The sequence below is a fragment of the Marmota marmota genome, unplaced genomic scaffold (assembly GCF_001458135.2).
Source record: "Marmota marmota marmota unplaced genomic scaffold, marMar, whole genome shotgun sequence".
NCBI lineage: Eukaryota > Metazoa > Chordata > Mammalia > Rodentia > Sciuridae > Marmota > Marmota marmota.
In genome coordinates, this window is record NW_025999898.1 from 1,554,128 (window position 1) to 1,573,443 (window position 19,316).

General features: G+C 45.0%; 2 protein-coding genes across 18 annotated transcripts in view; one reads left to right on the forward strand and one right to left on the reverse strand.

Annotated features, from left to right (window-relative positions):
- Window positions 1-10,149, forward strand: part of LOC107158475 (E3 ubiquitin-protein ligase RNF185) — a 110,755-nt gene extending 100,606 nt beyond the window's left edge. For 10 of the 11 annotated variants that reach the window (XM_048798251.1, XM_048798255.1, XM_048798253.1 and 7 more), the window contains 5 exons: window positions 972-1,037; window positions 2,052-2,226; window positions 2,967-3,022; window positions 4,513-4,670; window positions 8,364-10,149. In XM_048798251.1, coding sequence (XP_048654208.1) covers window positions 972-1,037; window positions 2,052-2,226; window positions 2,967-3,022; window positions 4,513-4,670; window positions 8,364-8,508 — 600 coding nt within the window. In that variant the 3' untranslated portion in view covers window positions 8,509-10,149. Of the gene's footprint in view, window positions 1-971; window positions 1,038-2,051; window positions 2,227-2,537; window positions 2,713-2,966; window positions 3,023-4,512; window positions 4,671-8,363 lie in introns of those variants that run through there. The other variant, XR_007345667.1, reaches the window with a different exon arrangement.
- Window positions 1-19,316, reverse strand: part of Pik3ip1 (phosphoinositide-3-kinase interacting protein 1) — a 28,328-nt gene that overhangs the window by 3,921 nt on the left and 5,091 nt on the right. For 2 of the 7 annotated variants that reach the window (XM_015504908.2, XM_048798260.1), the window contains exon 6: window positions 11,167-12,996. In XM_015504908.2, coding sequence (XP_015360394.1) covers window positions 12,789-12,996 — 208 coding nt within the window. In that variant the 3' untranslated portion in view covers window positions 11,167-12,788. The other 5 variants (XR_007345668.1, XM_048798263.1, XM_048798264.1 and 2 more) reach the window with 5 other exon arrangements.

The window sequence follows — 19,316 nt, forward strand, 5'->3', positions numbered from 1 at the left end:
AGGGCTGACACTGAGGAGGCTAGAAGGGAAAAAACAGATATACAAAGGTCTTAGGAGCAGGGAACATGGAAAAAGTGCCTACAGCCTTTGAGCAAGGCAGGCAACCAGATCATGAGCTCCAGTTTTGAGTGTGTTGCCCCAGGTGTGAACAGTTCCAGGAGGCTAGAGGCTGGAAGCAGCATTGCAGGGGCCTGGAGAAGGAGCAGTGGCTCTTTTTGCATTTGCAAGGGTAGAGAAGGAAAAAAGAAGTGATAAGAACCAAGGTGGAGCCCTGGAGAGGGAAAATAACTAACAGGAACTTGTTTAAAAACATTTAGATAGAAGAGGGAGAAGAGGGTGGGATGGGGATATGACTCAGTGGGAGAGCACTTGCCTAGCATGTCTGAAGCACTGGTTTCCACCCCCAGTATGGCGGAGGGGGAATGGGTGAAGTTAAAGTATAGGTCGAGTAAGGAGAGTAGAGTCTCAGGGGAAAGGTGTCATGAACATAGAGCTAGTTAGACCAGGAAGGAGGTCACTTCTTCTTTATCACAGGCAGGAAAGGATCCAAAATGGCTGAAGTCAAGAGATTCAAGGTACGGGAAAGGAGGGAGCTTACATCTGAAGGCATTCATTTCAGATGGCCTTGATCTAAGTAAAATGGGTAGAGGTGATAGGGAGCTGCAAGGGCCATGACCCCATGGCCCAATGGAATTGAGGACTTAAAGAGAGAGCAGTGAGGTCTTAGACCAGCTTTGTTAGTGACTGGTGAACAAAAAGATGGGCAGGAGATGGCAGCAGGGAGGGAGAGGAAACCCACCACAGCCTTTGTCTTCCAGTTAGTGTTGGAACAAGAAGTAGCTGTGGCGGGGGCTTGAGTCCACTGTCCAGGTTAGGTTCTGAAGCTAGGCAGGGTTGCCCTGGGAATAGAGCAGTTTCCAGAATCAGAGTGTGGTTGGTTTACTGGCCTTTGACTGGTGTTTCTGTTCTAGGCCTATTTGCACTCCATGTGCATCATCCACCGGGATCTGAATTCACACAACTGCCTCATCAAGTTGGTATGTCCCTCACTCTGGGCCTGGCTGGAGCCTCCCTAGGGCCAGCCCTCCTGAATTCCAAGGAAGCTGAGCATGGGTTCTGACTTCAGGCTACAGGTGTTGCCTGAGGGCTCCTTATCTTGCCCTTCCTGCTGCTTACAAGGCACTCCTGTCTTTTGGAAGTTCCCAGACACATGCAGATACAATGTGACCTCTTTGAATTCTTTTAACTAGAAGGGACCTCATGGCTAGGAGAGGTGGCTCAGTAATAGAGCTCTTACAAGGTACTGGGGTTGACCCTTAACACTATAAAAAGTTGGAGGGACCTTAGAAGTTCTTTAATAGCATATAGAACCCTGATGATTTGCCATTTTTTGCCCCTGTAAAACAGCTCATTGCTAACCCTGTTTTATAGCATTTGAACCTGAAACCTCAATCTGAGGCTACAGAGCTAATAAATTTACAGTGACCAGTTTGAGGCTAGCATTCCTCCCACAACCCCTCAGCTGTGGTTGTTACACTATTGTTACTCCTATTGACTTGCAATCTGGCTTCCCTGGTGTCCACCAACCGGCCCTAGCCCCCACTCTCTGGACCCACACAAAACATTCTTAATCCCTTCTCGCATGACTGCCCTGTAGCTATCTCACCAAGTCACCCCCACTGACTGCCTCCACCTTATCATTTTCTCTCTTATCCTGGTTCTAGCAACTACCTCAAATCTTTTTTGGAAAAAGGCAGAACAGGAAAAAACAAAACAAATCCCTGTCTCACCTTTAAATTCCATTCTACAGGTTCCAGAGTCCTACTCCTCCAGGGTTGCTGTGGTTCTATTGTAAACCTTTTCTTGAGCTGGGAATCTGCCAACAGCATACACCAGACTGATAGAAATACAAACGCACATCCACATCTATTTTTACTGTGACTCTCCTTTGCTGTGTACCTTTGCTCCCTTTCTCTTGCCTATGCCCACACCCCACAGCCAGGTTTGAGAACATCCCCCACCAAGTCCTGACCTGGTCCTTGTCCAACCAGGACAAGACTGTGGTGGTAGCAGACTTTGGGCTGTCGCGGCTTATAGTGGAAGAGAGGAAAAGGCCCCCAGTAGAGAAGGCCACCACCAAGAAACGCACCTTGCGCAAGAATGACCGCAAAAAACGCTACACAGTGGTGGGAAACCCTTACTGGATGGCTCCTGAGATGCTGAATGGTGAGTCCTGAAACCCTGAAGGGAATGCCCCTGAATGAAAACAAGCCGCATCTTGTAGCTGAGCCCTAAGAACTTCTGGGGAGGCCTGAGAAGTGTAGGGCCAGACATCCAGAGCTGGGGGCTTGATGATTTTTAACCTTCAGCAGGCCAGACCTTATAAACTCCTTCCTCCCTGAGCTTATGAGTGGGCGCTGATTATTGTGCTTGACATAGGGTAAAGTCTGGTTTCACAAAAGACTGGCTTTTGCACCCCAAGGGTGGCTGAGAACTCAGTGTATTCATTGCCCAACCTCAGCTTTTCCTCTCTCCAGGCTGAGAACTGAAGTATGGTGCCCCCTGGTGGATAATACTCAAATCAGCCCAGGCATTCTTGAAAGGCACAGGATTGAAAGGCCTGATGCAATTCTTTTCAGAGTCTGAGGCCCAGAGAAGTTCAGTGGCTTGCCGTGGAACACACAGCTGGCTGAAAGCAGAATCTAAATGAATGTGGGTGCAATTCTTTTCCCCTGTACTATGCAGTTGCATCTGGGCAATGCTGTATAAAGTCTCTCCAAGGCAGGCCACTCAAAACTGAGTAGAAATGATTTTCAAATGGAACCCATATTGGGCAGCCTTTGGGGCATCCCCCAGAACCTGTTCTGTAGTCCTGGTTTTTGTCTCTGGTTTGGCTTGACCTTACACCCAGTGCAGAGCAGGTAAGAGATGTAAACTTAACAGCCTACTCTCCTTTATTCCCCAAGGAAAGAGCTACGATGAGACAGTGGATGTCTTCTCTTTTGGGATCGTTCTCTGCGAGGTGAGCTTTGGCACAGAGGCCAGGTCTGAGGCAGCAGGCCTAGCAGCCCTGCGTCATTTCATGTTTGAGGGCCTTTCCTCCTAGGGATGAATAGCTCACCATAAAATCAATGTGATATAAAGTTTTAGTATTTGTAATGCATTCCACATTTGAGTCTCATTGGTCCTATGAGAGGACTAAGGAGGTTGTTTCAGGTGAAGAAATGGAGGCTCAGAAAGGGGCAGTGGGTAGTTCTTAGTCACACGGAAGTAAGGGGCAGATGCTCAATTGACATCAGAATTCCAGTAGGAAGCCAGGTGTGGTGACACACACCTGAAATCACAGTGATTTAGCGGCTGAGGCAGAAGGATCACAAATTTGAGGCCTTGGAAGCTTAGCAAGACCCTGTCTCAAAAGTGTTTAAGAAGGCTAGGGATATAGCTCAGTGGTAGAGTTCAATACCCAGTACTGGTTTTGAAAAATTTTTTTAAATTACCAGTAGGAAAGGCAAAGGATTGTTCATGTGCTGTTAGTTTTTAGGCCAACTGTAGCCTTTTCCAATTCCCCTCTGTTCGTTGTTCCCCAGGACCTAAACCCATCAACTGGAAGTACCAACCCTGTGGTAGGAACCACTGGATACAGACTGAATCTTGGAAATATTCCTGCCTTTAGCAATTTAGCAGTCATTCAGCAACAGAGCTCAGTATATCCCAAAGCACTCAGTCAACAACCTGCTTAGTCCTCTCATAGAACCAATGAGACATTTGAAGGCTTCTGTCATTTCCACAAAGTTGTGAGTGGGAAGGAAAGGAGAGACTAAGAGTGGTTACAACAATGAAGGAAAGTTTTTGTTGTTGTTTTAGTAATTTTCTTTGTGGAGTGCAGTGGTGCACAGCTTTAATCCCAGCTATTCAAGAGGAAAAGGCAGGAGAATCCCAAGTTCCAGGCTAGCCTGGGAAACTTAGCAAGACCCCCATCTCAAAATAAAATTTTTTTAAAAAAATTGCTGAGGATGTAGCTAAGTGGTAAAGAACTTGCCTAGCAAGTGGAAGGCCCTGGGTTCATTCAATCCCCAGTACTACCCAGAAAAAAAAAAAAAGATTCTTCTTTAATAGATGTCAATTGAGCATCTGCTGAGTACAAAGGATTAAACTGGTGCCAGAGTTTCAGACATGAATCAAACCTAGCCCCTCACCTCACAGAGCCTTGACTCTAAACACAGCCATAAGAGGAACAGGCAGGGCAAGTTGGGATGAGTGGAAGTTGGGAGCCTTTAGGTGCCAATTTAGAACATTGTCCTTCTGCTGTCTTCCATACCCTCCTTAGTAACCAGATTCTCCGTGGAAAGAGAGGTCTGGATTAGCAAATTCTAGAGAGATGAAAGCAAGCAGCTCTCTAACCTAGTTTTTACCACTCCTTTTGTGCATCCTTCTGTTCGCACACCAGCATCCCTTTCCCCTGCCATATAGCTGCCTTCTATAGTCCTTTCTAACCAGCTATTTTATCAACAGATCATTGGGCAAGTGTATGCAGATCCTGATTGCCTGCCTCGTACACTGGACTTTGGCCTGAACGTGAAGCTTTTCTGGGAGAAGTTTGTCCCCACAGACTGCCCCCCAGCCTTCTTTCCCCTGGCTGCTATCTGCTGCAAACTGGAGCCTGAGAGCAGGTTGGTATCCTACCCCTTTCTCCCAGCTTATAGGGTCTTGGGATGCTTCTCCAGCCTTAAGTCGCCTCCAAGATCTTCTCAGGCACAAGGGGCAGCAGAAGCATTGAGCTCAAGAATGCACCTGTCAAACCCTGAAGCTACCTGACAACTCTGACATATACCAGGTTTGAGGGGAGAGAGACAAAGGCATAGTATCAAGTGAGCTGGATGGGACACAGAGACACAGCTATTAAAGGAAAATTTTCTGGATTTTTTTTTTATTCTGAATTACATCTCTAGTGCTGTTTTTTATTTCATTTTGGGACAGAGTCTCAACTAAGTTACCCAGACTGACCTTGAACTTGCAATCCTCCTGCTTCAGCTTCCCAAGTAGCTGGAACTACAGGCATGTGCTACCAAGTCTGACCTAAATCAAAGTTTAAAAGAAGAAATGTGGGGCTGGAGGTACAGCTCAGTGGTAGAGCCCTTGTCTAGATATGGCAGCCCTGGGTTCAATCCCCAATGCTACAAAAAAATTTTAAAGTGTTAGGGTTGTAGGTCAGTTGTTAAGATTGCTCAACTAGCATACGTGAGGCTCTAAGTTTGATTCCTCAGCACACCCCACCAATTTTTTAAAAATAATAATAGAAGAAAATTCACCTAAGCCATTCTAATACAAGTGACTTCATGCTTTTATATTTCCCTGTCCATAAATGTGCATTTTTTCATAGTAAATAAAATTTTTTATTTTGCTCTGCATTTTCCTACTTACTACCTAGTCTTCTTCTTTATCACTTTTGTTGGCAACATGAAATACTATTAAGAGACTGAACGTATTATAATCTATATAATGTAAATGTTCAGGTTTTTCCAGTTCCTCATTATAATAGGTACTAAACTGGGAGTGTAGCTCAGTGTTAGAGCGCTTGCCTAGCATGCTTCAGGCCCTGGATTCAATCTCCACCACCCCCGGCAAAAAACAAAACAGTAGGTACTAACTACAATGAGCAACTTTATGCATTAATTTTGTCTTTTCTTTTGTTTATTTTTTTATTTACTAGTACCAGGGATTGAACCCAGGAGCATTTAACCACTGAACCACATGACCAGCCTGTTTTTTATTTATTTTTTATGTGGAGACAAGGTCTCACTAAGTTGCTTAGGGCCTTACTAAATTGCTATGGCTGGCTTTAAACTTGCCTCCTGAGCCACTAGAATTACAGGCATGTGCCACTGTGCCTTGCCCGTTTATTCTTTTAAAAAGTCTTAAATTGGACATGGTGGTATACACCTATAATCCTAGCAACTTAAAGGGCTGAGGCAAGAGGATCACAAGTTTTGAGGCCAGTCTCAATAACCTAGTGACACCCTGTCTCAAAAAATAAAAAGGGCTGGGGTAGGGTGGGGCTGGGGATATAGCTCTATTGGTAGAGAGTGCTTGCCTCGCATGCACAAGGCCCTGAGTTCAATCCCCAGCACCCCGCCTCCCAAAAAGGGGGAGGCTTTGGGGGCTGGGGTTGTAACTCAGTGATAGAGCACTTGCCTAACACGTGTGAGGCACTGGGTTTGATTCTCAGCACCACATACAAATAAATAAAATAAAGGTCCATCGACAACTAGATAAAATATTTAAAGAAAAAAAAAGGCTGGGGATTAGCTTGTAACTCAGTGGTACAGCACTTTCCTAGTATGCAAGGCTTTGGGTTCAATTCCTAGTACCATGCACAAAAAAATGTCTTCTTAAAATTGCCTTAATTCTTCTCAAGTGATGGCTTTCAATATTACCAGAGTTAGCCCACATCTTTTTTTTAATATTTATTTTTTAGTTGTAGTTGGACACAATACTTTATTTATTTATTTATTTTTATGTGGTGCTAAGGATCGAACCCATGGACTTGCCATGCAAGGTGAGTGCTCTACCACTGAGCCACAACCCCAGCTCTAGCCAATATCTTTTTTAAGTTCATGCATTAGAAAACTAGAATCCTTGTTGTCTTCTTGCTATCAAATATCAAAAATCATGGGGCTTGCCAGGCACAGTGGCGCACACCTATGATCCCAGCAGCTCAGGACTGAGACAGGTGGATCTCAAGTTCAAAGCCAGCCTCAGCAAAAGCGAGGCATTAAGCAACTCAGAAACCCTATCTCTAAATAAAATACAAAATAGGGCTGGAGATGTGGCTCAGTGGTCAAATGCCCCTGAGTTCAATCCCCGGTACCAAAAAAAATCATGGGGCTTGCCAGATATGGTGGCATATGCCTATATGCGCATATGCCTATAATCCCAGTGACTCAGGAGGCTGAGGAGGAGGATCATAAGTTCAAAGCCAGCCTTGTTTCAAAAATAAAGTTAAGGCCTGGGGATGTAGCTCAATGACAGAGCACCCTGGATTCAATCCCCTGTACCTCAAAAAAAAAAAAAAGTCATAATCATAGTGCTGAGAATGTAGCCCAGTGGTAGAGTACTTGCATAGTATGTGTGAGATTCTGTGTTTAATCCCCAGCACCCCACACACAAAAACAAACAAACATTTATTATGTTGGACCAGGGATTTTTGGGTATTCCAGGCACACATTTCTACCACAGAGCCATATCCTCAGTCCTTCTAGTTCTTTTATAGTCCAAAAGACAGCAATCCTTCAATAACAACAGTGTTAACAACTTTAAAAAAAATTGTGGGGGCTGGGGTTGTGGCTTAGCAGCAGAGTGTTCTAGCACGTGCAAATCCCTAGGTTCGATCCTCAGCCCCACATAAAAATAAATAAATAAAGGTATTGTGTCCAACTACAACTGAAAAATAAATATTTAAAAAAATTGTGGAACTACACAATATTTGTTTGCTAATATCCGTTCTGAGTCATTCTAAATGCCTGTGTATATTCCAAAATATATATATTAAGTGCCTACCGTGTGCTAGGTGCAATTCTAAGTGCTTGAATTACAGCACTGAAAAAAACAAAGGTGCCTACCCTCATGGAGTATTCTAACAAGGAGATTGGGGCTGAGGATGTTGCTTAGTGGTAAGCACATGCCTCCCAAGGGGAGTTCATAAACAACAGAATATAAACTATATTGAATATTTAGAAGGTGACAAATGTTGTGAAGAAAAAGTCAATCCAAGAAAAGAAGATTGTTTAGGGTACAAATTTTAATTTTAAACATGGATTGCTGTCTTCTGGACTATAAGAGAACTAGAAGGGCTGAGGATATGGCTCTGTGGTAGAATGCGTGCCTGAAACACCCAAAATCCCTGGTCCAACATGATAAATGTTTTTTTGGGGGGCCTTGCTAAATTGCACAAAGAAAGTTTTTTGGTTTTGGGGGCCAAGATTGAACGCAGAGATGCTTAACCACTGAGCAACATCCCTAGCCCTTTTATTTTTTAGAGATGGTCTCAACTTTGCTAAGTTGCTGAGGTTGATCTCAAAGTTGCAATCCTCCTGCCTCAGCCTCCTGAGTCACTGGGATTACAGGCATGTACCAGTGCACCCAGCTGGGCCCACCTTCTCACAGTGTTATCTTTAACCTTTACAGTAATCCTGTGAGGGAACAGTAACATATTATGCCCATTTCTCATGGAGGCATAAGGAGGTTAAAGTATTTGCCTGAGGTCATAACCAGGAAGTGACTGAGCCTCTGCCTGGATTCCTTTCATACCACCCCATGGTCCTACTGATTTCCATCTGCCTTTAATTCATCCCATTTTTTTCTAGACCAGCATTCTCAAAACTGGAGGATTCCTTTGAGGCCCTTTCCCTGTATCTGGGAGAGCTGGGCATCCCACTGCCTGCAGAGCTGGAGGAGCTGGACCACACTGTGAGCATGCAGTACGGCCTGACCCGGGATTCACCCCCCTAGCCCCAGCCCAGCCCCCTGCAGGGGGGCGTTCCACAGCCAGCACTGCCCCTCTGCGCCCTGTCCCTGCTGTGAGCAGGGCTGTCTGGGCTTCCTGTGGATTGGCGGCTTGTTTAGAAGCAGAATGAGCCATCTCTACTACCTCCCCAGGAGGCGAGCAGGCGCACACCAGGAAAACACATCTCTCTAGGTTTTGGGGCCTGGTTACTGTCTGTAAGTCCAACACTCGCCTGAAAGCTGTGAAGAAGAAAAAGCCTGGACTCTGGGCCAGGAGGAATCTGTTACTCGGGACCCCTTGGGAACTCCCTGGCAGTGGGATTCCAGGAGGCTCTTGCTTACACTAATTGACATGACTTGGACCTGCTGGGCAGGATCCCAGGGTGAATCTGCCTATGGGCTCTGAAGTGTCTGGACCAGCTGGGTTGAGGAAGGACTTCAAGTAGGAGTGTGGATGAGAGGAAGACTGGTGGCCAAGTGGCACTTGAAGGGTATAAAATGACAGTGATATTCCCCATTTCCACTCCATGTTCTGAGTAGGGTGTGAAGAGTCCTATAGTGTATGATGGAACTGACCAAGAATCTAAAGAGGGTTAATTCATACTATCTGCCAGCGGGTGGCTCTAGCCAGCTTAGGAACCACATCAATGTGTGAGGATCTTCTACTTTGTGTTCTCAAAGTGTACTACTAGAGACTGGCCAAAAAATTCTGGGTGGCATCCTTTTCTCAACAAGCAGTCACCAAGAGCACAGAAACTGACTGGGGGCTAGAGAGAAATAGGTTCTGTCCTTTAGAAAACCCATATCCTGGCTTCAGTCACTCATAACTCATACTCTGGTGGGTTCCTCAGTCAAAAGCCCGAGACATTTTACCTAGAACTAGATGAGTTCTGGAGGATTGTATGGCTTTGTCACAGGCCTAAGGTCTGAGGCGGGGGTTGGGGGTGGGTGTCTCACAGTCTCTTGGCCCTACCCTTATTATAACCGCTGCTCACCCATCAACATTCCTATTCCAAGTAGCAACTTGGATTGGGATGAGGTGGTGGCAGAATCTCAGATCTAAGACACTGAGACAGCTCCCTGAGCTTGGCCATCTGGCTTCTACCTCCCTTGTAGGCTGGCCCAGCTCATAGCTCCTGACTATGCCTCCTGAGCCACACTCCAGGGCCACGGGCACTGGAAAGCCCTGGAGGTACCCTCCACCTTGGTTCCCAGACCTCAAGGGATTCTACAGCACAACTAGATTTGCCTCTCCTAAGTGTCTGTGAGCTTGCACCATATTTAACAAATTGGGAATGGGTTTGGGGTATAAATGCAATGTGTGGTGGTTGTATTGGGGGTGGGGGTGTGTGATACAGAAGAGTGGTTGCTGTTAATATTATCTTGTTGTATCTATTGGGTGATATGTGAAATAATGTACATAGACTGGATGAGTTGGGGGATGTCATTTCTGGCCAGAGTTTAGACTATACTTCTGTGTAGAGATTGCAGGTTTGCTGTAGGGTTGAGTCCTGGACTTCCAGCAGCAATGTGGTTCAGCGTTGTATGGTTGGTTGTGCTTTATCTGTCCCCAGCAAGTGTGGGAGTGGTGGGCCTGACCTGGGCCATTGAGACTAAATAAATAAATTAAGCAGTTAACATAACTGACAATACTGAGAGTGAAAAAGTGACTTGGGGCCTGACTCAGAGACATAAGTGTGGAACATCTTCTGGCCACCTTTCCATCCAGGCCATATGACTCCCCATAGCAGGGGGTTTTCACACTCCCAAAACTAGTTCCCATCTCCTGAGGCAGACCTCAGCCTGCTCCAGAGAATGTGCACATCTTACCTGAGGCAGCCCCTTTTGGGAAATAGGGCTATGACCTCATCTTGGCTCCACAAACTACTGTGCTGGCTCCCACCTGCCAGCCAAGTCCTCAGGAGCCCTCTACTCCTACCTCCTAATATATGAACACATACAGCCTGGGTTTCCTGGCTTTGTTTCCACAGGGCTATGTACCATCTTAGTGATGGGGAGAAACACATGCATTTATCCCACCCTGTGTGTAGGAAGTGCGTCTGGTCCTGAGGGATGTTATGGAAGACTGACCATGGGGCAAGTTGATGCTGCCTGTTTATGGGCATAATATAAATCCATAAACCCAAAGATACAAAGATAATTTTTCCTTTGTACTCCCCATAGCTTGAGGAATCCAATGTAAGGGCAAAATTTTTTCCTTGAAAAAACTGATGACAGAACTGTAGAACAATATCTGGGCATGGGCAGAGGACACCTTGGGTATACCTAGAGCCTGAGCACCTATTGCTAAAATCCCCTGCCAGAAGTCCAAAAAACATTCCTGTGTTATAGCTTTCGATCTAGAGCCCTAGGATTCAGCCACAGACAGCTTCCTCTGCCAAAGTCTGCTCCTGGCAGCCCAAAGATCCATCCTTCTCAACCATACCCATTCCTCTTTTGGTTGTCACAGTATTACCACCCATCCATTTGTCTAGTCCCTGACAAGGACAGTATGGATGTTCATTTTAATTCTCTTCATTTCAAACATCATTGAAGGGGGAGTGGTTGGCAGTGACCAACTTCCTTCTTGAGACACCCACACATCCATCCTTCCCACAGCTTCAACTTGAAATATTCCTGGTGATGACAACAGGACACAGAAGGTGCAATTTCCAACCATTTAACTGTTGCTGCCTTTCACATACAGGCTAGAGTGAGTGAAAAGAAGGGCAATGTTCACACACAGTTGTTGACAAAGTAACCTACAATACCCCACAAAAGCTTGGCAACATGGAGTTTTGTTTTTATATAAGTCAAATACACGGCAATTTCCCATACTTTATACACAGGTGTCAGAATGAGGTATATAAAACATGTATACAGAGAAATCCTTTTATAGAAAAGTAGAAACCAGTAATGTTCTCTTCCCCAACATCATTAATACCAAGGGACTCCTGGGGGAGCTCCCCCTGAGGTCTAGGTGCCCTCAGCAAATGGCTCCAGGGAGCAGTCAGCTGAAGGAAATGGGCCCCATTCACCCACCTCTCCACACAGGGCAGTGGAAGGAAGCTCTGTGGCTAGGGAGCATTGCCAAGTCCTCCAAGTGTGACATCAGGGTTTGGAGGGCCTGCTGAGCAGGAGCACAGTGCAGTGGAAAAATGTTGTACTCAGGAAGTTCAGCTCTATTGGCCACAGAGTGGCCTTGAGCAAGTCACTTTCTCTCTGGGCCCATGTCTAAGAGACTTGGAGAATCTTAAAATCCTTTCCAATGTTCTCTGATTGTTTTACAAGTTAGGGTTTGTGACCCTAACCCCATTGCTGCACAGGAAGGTGCTGGCCTGGAAACTACAAAGCCACCTGCAAACCAAAGTGCACTGCAGGGACAAGCCCTGAAGTGCTGTTACCTTGCCTCTGAGTTCAGTCAAAAGCAGCTCACCAGACCCCACTGTAAATAATTCCCACAAGTTAGCTAGCTACTCTTCTACCTGCACAAAATGAAGAGAAGTCACTGTTTACCCCAGAAGAGAGATGGTCTGGGGCCCCCCAGATCCACCTCTGCCTCTGGGGCCTAAGGCAGGAGCAGATCATTCTTTACCCTCTTCCTAAGTGGAATGGTTAGTGCAATTCTTCCCTTCCTTTCCTTACGAAACAGGAAGAGTCCCTGGGCCCAGACCTGGCCCATGGTTGTCAAGGCACATCACTGCCAGCAAGCTGGAGCACACCCAGCAGGCCCAGGCCAAGATCCTGTTCTCAGCCCAAAGTTCTGACTTTTGTACAAACTCACTTCCGGTTCTCAAAGGTCAGTAGGGAGTTCCATCCCAAATACTTAAAAAAACTATATTCTTTCAATGCCTCCTCTTGACCTTCTTGGCCTGAACTATGAATAACAGTTTATGCCACTCAAGCTCATGGAGAACAAACAGAAAGGCAGAGGCTGAGGCTGTCTAAAGCACAGAGGAGCCTGGGGGAGCTCCCTATGCTCCCAGTCCAGTTTTAGGGGCACAGAAAACATGTGGAAGCCCTTGTCAGCAGCACCACTCTAGGAGCCATGCTACTGTCCCCATCCACAGGCAAAATCTTGCTCTAAGGGATGAAGAATGAGCATTGATAGGACCCTACTCAGCCTCCCCCACAGCCCTACCTGCTTCTATCATGAGGATTCACCCAAAAAAAAAAAAAAGTGGGGTTAGGTTTTAACCACAACACAAAATGTCGATCCTCCCAGCTGTAGGAGGGCGGGCTGTCCTGCACCAGTGTCTATATGTGTTCCTGCCCACTGGAGGGGCTCAGGCCCCAGGGGTGCCAGCCTGGCCCATGAGGGGAGTGCTGCTGCCTTCTGGCAGATCAACAGGAGTCTGGCTGCTGTGGACCACAACGGTCTTCTCATCCACAATCTCACAGGTGGGGTTGGTGAAAGCAGACAAGGGCAGAGTGATTCGCTGCATCTCCCTCTCACACACTTTCTGCTCGTGCTGTTCTTTCAAGTCCTTCCCCCTGGCAAGAAAAGAAGGAAGTGATCAGGCTATGCCTACTTCATGACTTCACTCAATTAAATAGCATCCCCAAGGCCCAAACAAGAGCAGTCATTCACCCTGGCCACACACACACACACAAAAAAATCATTGGTTGAACCAGGACTAATGCTAACCTAGGTCTAAGACTACCTTAAACTCACCAAGAAGCTCCTGAACATCTGGATTTCTTCTTCCCCATCTGTAAAATGGGGGTAATAACAGTATGAGCCTCACAAAGTGGCAGGGGGTCCAGAGGAAATAATATAGAGGAAAGGGTCTTAAAAGCAAGATACTGTTTTGTTCTTTTGGTCCAGGGTTCCAACAGATTCAGAGAACTAACCCAGTTTCATCCCTAATCCTTAAAATTGTCTAGAAAATGGATCTGACCATCCTGCTAAGAGATAGAATTCTTGTCTTAAAAGTCCTGGAAGGCGTGAGCACAGACTGTTAGTGGACCATTCCCAACCCATGCAAGGGACCAAAAGGGCTCTGAGGGATGTTCAGGTCAAGAAGAAACTAGAATGATTATCTGACCTCCCAGAGTTTTTATATATCTTTGAATTCTCATGGTGCTCAGTGACACAGTCAGGCCATGGTATTGCCATTTAACTCATGGGGAGTGCTCACTCCATGCTAAGCACTTTATATATACTATCTTACTTTATTCTCAGCTCAACCCTAAGAGTTAGGTCTTATTCACTTTATAGATAATTAAATGGCCCAGAGAAGTTAAAGAACACTCCAAAAATGTAGAATCTGTGGACTAGAGCTTTGCTTCCTCATCTGTCTCAAACCAACATAATTAACGTGAAATCATTTGAAAATACTAAAACTGATGTAAAAATTCACAGGATATTATGATTTGCCCTGAATATGACTTGACTCACCAAGAATCTGTGGGCTCTGGCTGCTCAGAGAAATTCTGACCTGATCAAGGTCATCCCCTAAGAAACAAACCCTGTTTTCTGATTGCACATATAGGGCCCTTAGCACTATATTTGGCCACACTCCAGTGCTGACCACAGGGCTTGGTGAATGCCCAGCACACTGCCCACCAGAACCAAGACCCAAGATCCAAGTTGGCATCCTTGTCCAAAGCCAGCAACTTGGGCTCAGTCATCAGAGGAAATCCTCTGAGAAGGAGCCTTGAAATAAATGGCTGATGGTTGACATGGTAAAATAACACAGGAACTTGTTTCAGATTTCCTCAGGGACATGGCCATGATCAAATGGATTAACTATCCATCTTGATGTGAAGTGTAATGGAAACAGCCAGAGACTGGATAATAATATTGACAGGGAGGGGTTTGGAGGAAGAAGAGCTTGCACAGTTGCCTAACAACTGTCTATAAATCATCCATTTCTCTTTACTTGTGTTCTGATAGCAGCTAAGCCAAGCTACATGACACTTGGCAAATCAGCCTCTCTGAGCTTTGCTTCCTTATCTGTCTCAAACCAACATAATTAACGTGAAATCATTTGAAAATACTAAAACTGATATAAAAACTCACAGGATATTATGATTTGCTCTGAATATGACTTGACTCACCAAGCAATGTTATCTTAACTTGGTTTCCCAAGAAAACTCTCCCATTGACCAGCCAAGGCATGTATTGTTTATGTGACCTCAATAATCCCCTCCTCTCTGGGCCTTAATTTTGTCATCTGTAAAATAAGGAGTTGGATTTGATAATCTCCAGGGACCTTGACACTCTAGGCTCCCTCACATGAAATATGCTCTGATTCCCTGTCATTGTAAGGTCATAGGAAGCAGATTTGTGAGCTCCTCCTGAGTCACCCAGGGTGGCTAAGGGTGACCATGTATCTGCGTGTGCAAGCCAAGGCTCCTGCCCCATTCTTCTCATTAGCCTTGTACTGAACACCATCAACTTCCATAACAGAAAGTCTCCCAGATCACCCAAAGGGGAAATAGAGGGACACTATTTATGAGAAGATGGTTATCTGGACCAAGTGCTCCCCCCATTCATGTCCTAAAATTCAATGGACATTTCATCAGTCATGGGCTGCCACCACACAGAAGGAAATACCTACCTCCATAATAAAACAAAAAGCCACATTCTTCAAGCCTGCCAATGTAGGAAGAAATACAGATTTTTGTTTCCTGGGGCCATATCAAAATAGAGAATGAACCTAGGAGCACTTTGACACTGAGCTATACCCCCAGTCCTTTTAATTTTGAGACACAATCTAGCTAAATTGCTGAGGCTGGCCTCAAACTTTCAGTCTTCCTGCCTCAGCCTCCTGAGTCACTGGGATTATAGGTGTGTGTCATTGCACCCAGCACAGTAGGGAGAAATTTGGAAAGTCTGGGTTTAATTTCAGTAAGGAAGCCCCCAAGCCTGTAGAAAACCAAAAGGCAATTTACAAAAAGAAATGAGCTAGGCATGATCGCACACTCCTGTAATCCCAGCTACTCAGAGGATGAAAAGGGAGGCTCACCAGTTCAAGGCCAAGCTGGGCAACATAGCCATAACCATCCCCCCCCAAAAAAAAAAGCCTGTAATCCTAGCAACTGTGGAGGCTGAGGCAGGAGGATAGCAAATTCAAGGCCAGCCTCAGCAATTTAATGAGAACTGTCTCAAAATAAAAAACAAGAAGGGCTGGGGATATAGTTCAGTGGTAGAGCACCCCGGGGTTCAATCTCTAGGTTTCAGAAAGCACACACAAACAAAAAACAACAAACAAAATGGAGTATTGCAAGTATATTTTCCCAAGGTCTAAATTTCAAAATCTAAGGGGCTGGAAGAAGAAGGAAAGCCAGGAACTCCTAACTTCCCAAATACCTAGTAAGATACCAAGAAATGACCTTTCCATCATCCAGGATGAGAAGAGCTACCTATGCACTTACTGGATGCCACACACTTTATATATGCACCATCTTTTAACTTCCAACCTTGTAAGATAATGTTATCCCCGTTTTCTAGATTAATAAACTGAGGCTTTGGAGTCTGACTCCAGAGAGCCCTGCTTCTCAACTCCCTCCTTTACCAAGCATATGGCTGTGAGCTGCTGCTAACTGTCAGGCGGTATCATACACAAATCTTCAGGGGACAAAAAAAAAATCAATTTGTGTTAATGAGGCAGAGCTGAACTGGAAGAGCAACCAAGGATAAAGGAAGCAGATGCTAGGACTAGTCTGGATTAGTCTCATATATTTAGAAGCCTAAAAGCACACCCGACCCCACGTACCTGCTGTAAATGCTGCTTATGAGTTCTGGTGATGGAGTGGCTACCCCTAGCTCCCTTGGGAGACCAGAGAAATGCCACCAGACCTGCTGCACTAACCATTAGGCAGCCCAGCCCCCTCTCACTTGGTAGGGATGGGGGACAGGCAGGCTGTTGTCTGGCAGCCAAGAAAGAACAAAAGGCTTATTCACTGACTCAGCTCCTCTCCCAAGGGGGTGGAGTGGTGTTGGCTTACTGTTTTTCCCTCCCCCTTTTATCAGAAAATAAGAACTCCCTTTGGAGCTAATACAGACACTACACTTGGAGCAGGGACAGGGAGCTGCCCAGTAGGAGACTGGCCATCTGAACCTTCTAGCCTAGACAACCAAGACAAAGACTCAGCCAGGCTGAGTTCCTATCAACTCCCACCTGCAGCCCTTCTTCCCCAGAGAGGAAGCCTGGTGCCTGGCCACCCTTTCCAGCTAGGGGAAAGCTCCATCCCATTAGCAAAGCCCCATGGCCTTTGGCAGAGTTCAAGGCTTGCAGTAATTACCAACTGCTCCAGAATTGATAGCAAGCTGGGCCGCCCAGAGAGAGCAGGTGTGGATGAAGCTTCTGCTTGCCTTTCCCAGGATTATGGAAGCACCACAGTCCTCCTTCAGGCAAAGCAGATTTCTTCAATTATCGCTGTGAACTGCTGCTGTTTATTTCCCAATCAGAAGCAATGCTACACCACCCTGGTGCTCAGGATGGGTTTCCCAAGGTAACTATAGGTTATGAACATCAACTATACTCCCAAACTACACTATTCCATCCCACAACAATCATATTAGTATTGTTTATGATCACTGTTTCAGGGATGTGAAGGCAAATGCAGAAAGGTTAAATCATCCGTTCAAGTTAACAGCAGAAATGGGATTTGAACGAGCACTGCCAATAGCCACCATCAGACTGTATTGTCGTTTTAGGTAATATTAGAGGAAAGAGGATCATTATATCTAATTCCTTGACCCATTTTACAGATTAGTAAACTGAAGCCTAGAGATGGTAAATAACTTGTCTAATATCACATTCAGAATTGGAGGGAGTTCCAGAACTAGATCTTGTTTCTTTTGACTTCTAAACCCAGCTGTTTTCTGGAAAGTCTCTCCGTTTCCTACTGCCCTTTGCAATTCAAAGCAAATTTATATGAAGCTACTAGGTTTTGATGGACTTTTTGGAAATACTAATAATCTTTAGGTATACATTAATGGTTACATAGCTTAGAAATGGTACTTAACTATTCTAGGTCTCAACTTTTTGCTGTAAAACAGTGTAATAGTGCTTCTAAGGTGGTCTTGAGGCTTAGGCAAGATAATCAGTGAAGAATATACAGTAGGGCCTTTGTTATTAAGAAAGCATGAAGTGTGTGTGGGGGGGGTCTGGGGTTGTGGCTCAGCAGTGGAGTGCTCGCCTAGCACCTGCGAGGCCCTGGGTTCGATCCTCAGCACCACATAAAAATAAATAAAATAAAGGTATTGTGTCCAACCAACTACAACTAAAAAATAAATAAATATATATATATATTTTTTTTTTTAAAAGAAAGCATGAAGGGCTGGGGATATAGCTCGGTTGGTAGAGTGCTTGCCTTGGGTTCAATCCCCAGCAGCACCACAAAAAAAGAAAGAAAAAAAAAAGAAAGAAAGAAAAAAGAAAAAGTTAGAAAGCTTAAAACAGCCAGGCACAGTGGTGCACATCTGTAATCCTAGCAATTTGGGAGGCTAAGGCAGGAGAATCACAAGTTCAAGACCAGCTTCAGCATCTTAGCAAGACCATAAGCCGGTCTCAAAATATAAAAAGGGCTGAGGATGTAGCTCAGAGGTAAAGTTCCTTTGAGTTCAAGTCCCCTCCAAAACAAACAAACAAAAAGCATGAAATAGGTTTGGGATGTAGCTCAGTGGTAGAATGCCTGCCTTGCATGTGTGAAGCCATGGATTTGATCCCTAGCAAACACACACGCACACAAAAAAGCAGGGGGAGAAAAGCAGGAAATAAATGTTGCCTGCCATTGTGATTATTATCTGATTGGTATACTACTACTTATGTGTAATACTTAATGATAATCGTGGGAACAGAGGGGGATGTATCCCTTTTTAATAGATAGTATATCAAGGTTCAGACGTCACCTGCACCAACATTCAACCAACATCTCTTTCTAGGACACTCCATTTTCTCTCACTTGGGGAGAGATGAAAGCTGAGAGCTTGTTTCTAGCCCACACGTGATTTCCTGTTGTACAATCTGTTCTCAGAGCACATTTGCTAAGGAAAGGAGTGGTCTGGTGGTTAGTGACGAGAAATCTGGTGACTTGGTACCTTCCCCCTCAGTTTATAAGAAAGTAAATTCTAAGCCACAGGGCAATCCCATGACAGCTAAAAGAACAAATCTAGGAGGGAAAAGAAAGAGCTGGTAACCTCATTGGACACCAGAACTGAGCCTGGAATTAAGGACATTTAGTTAGTTCAAAACCCAAAAGGGGCCTAGAAACTGTCACAGACTGGAAGAGAGCCAAATGGTATCCAGTAGCGAAGGACGGAGGAAATATTTCAAGAGTTAAATTCAGCTAACATGATTTAGGTCTGATTATGAATTGTATGGGCAGGGTCACTACCTCATTTCCTCTAACTTTCTGAAATGAACAAGCAGGTGTCTCTGGACTTGCCATGTCAACCATCCCACTATGGACTACAACCTCAATCTGGGAGTCAGGATGCCCCCTCAGGTCAATACTTCCCCTCTCTGGACCTCTGCTTCCTGAAACACAGAAAATCAGAGAAGGAACAGGGCTTGGAGAATACCAGTCAAGTACCCACATTTTATAGAAAAGAAAAATAGTTTACCATTTACTATGTACCATTCACTAAACAAAGTAGTCAAATGCCTTAGCCCCACAGCAGGGCTCTGGAGTAGAAAACAGAAGCAAAAGCAACTGCCCAGTCACGCAGATAACTTTTTTCTTTTTTTCGGTGGCACTGGGAATTGAATATAGGGATGCCTTACCTCTAGCTACATCCCATCTTTTATATATATATATATATATATATATATATATATATATATATTTTTTTTTTTTTT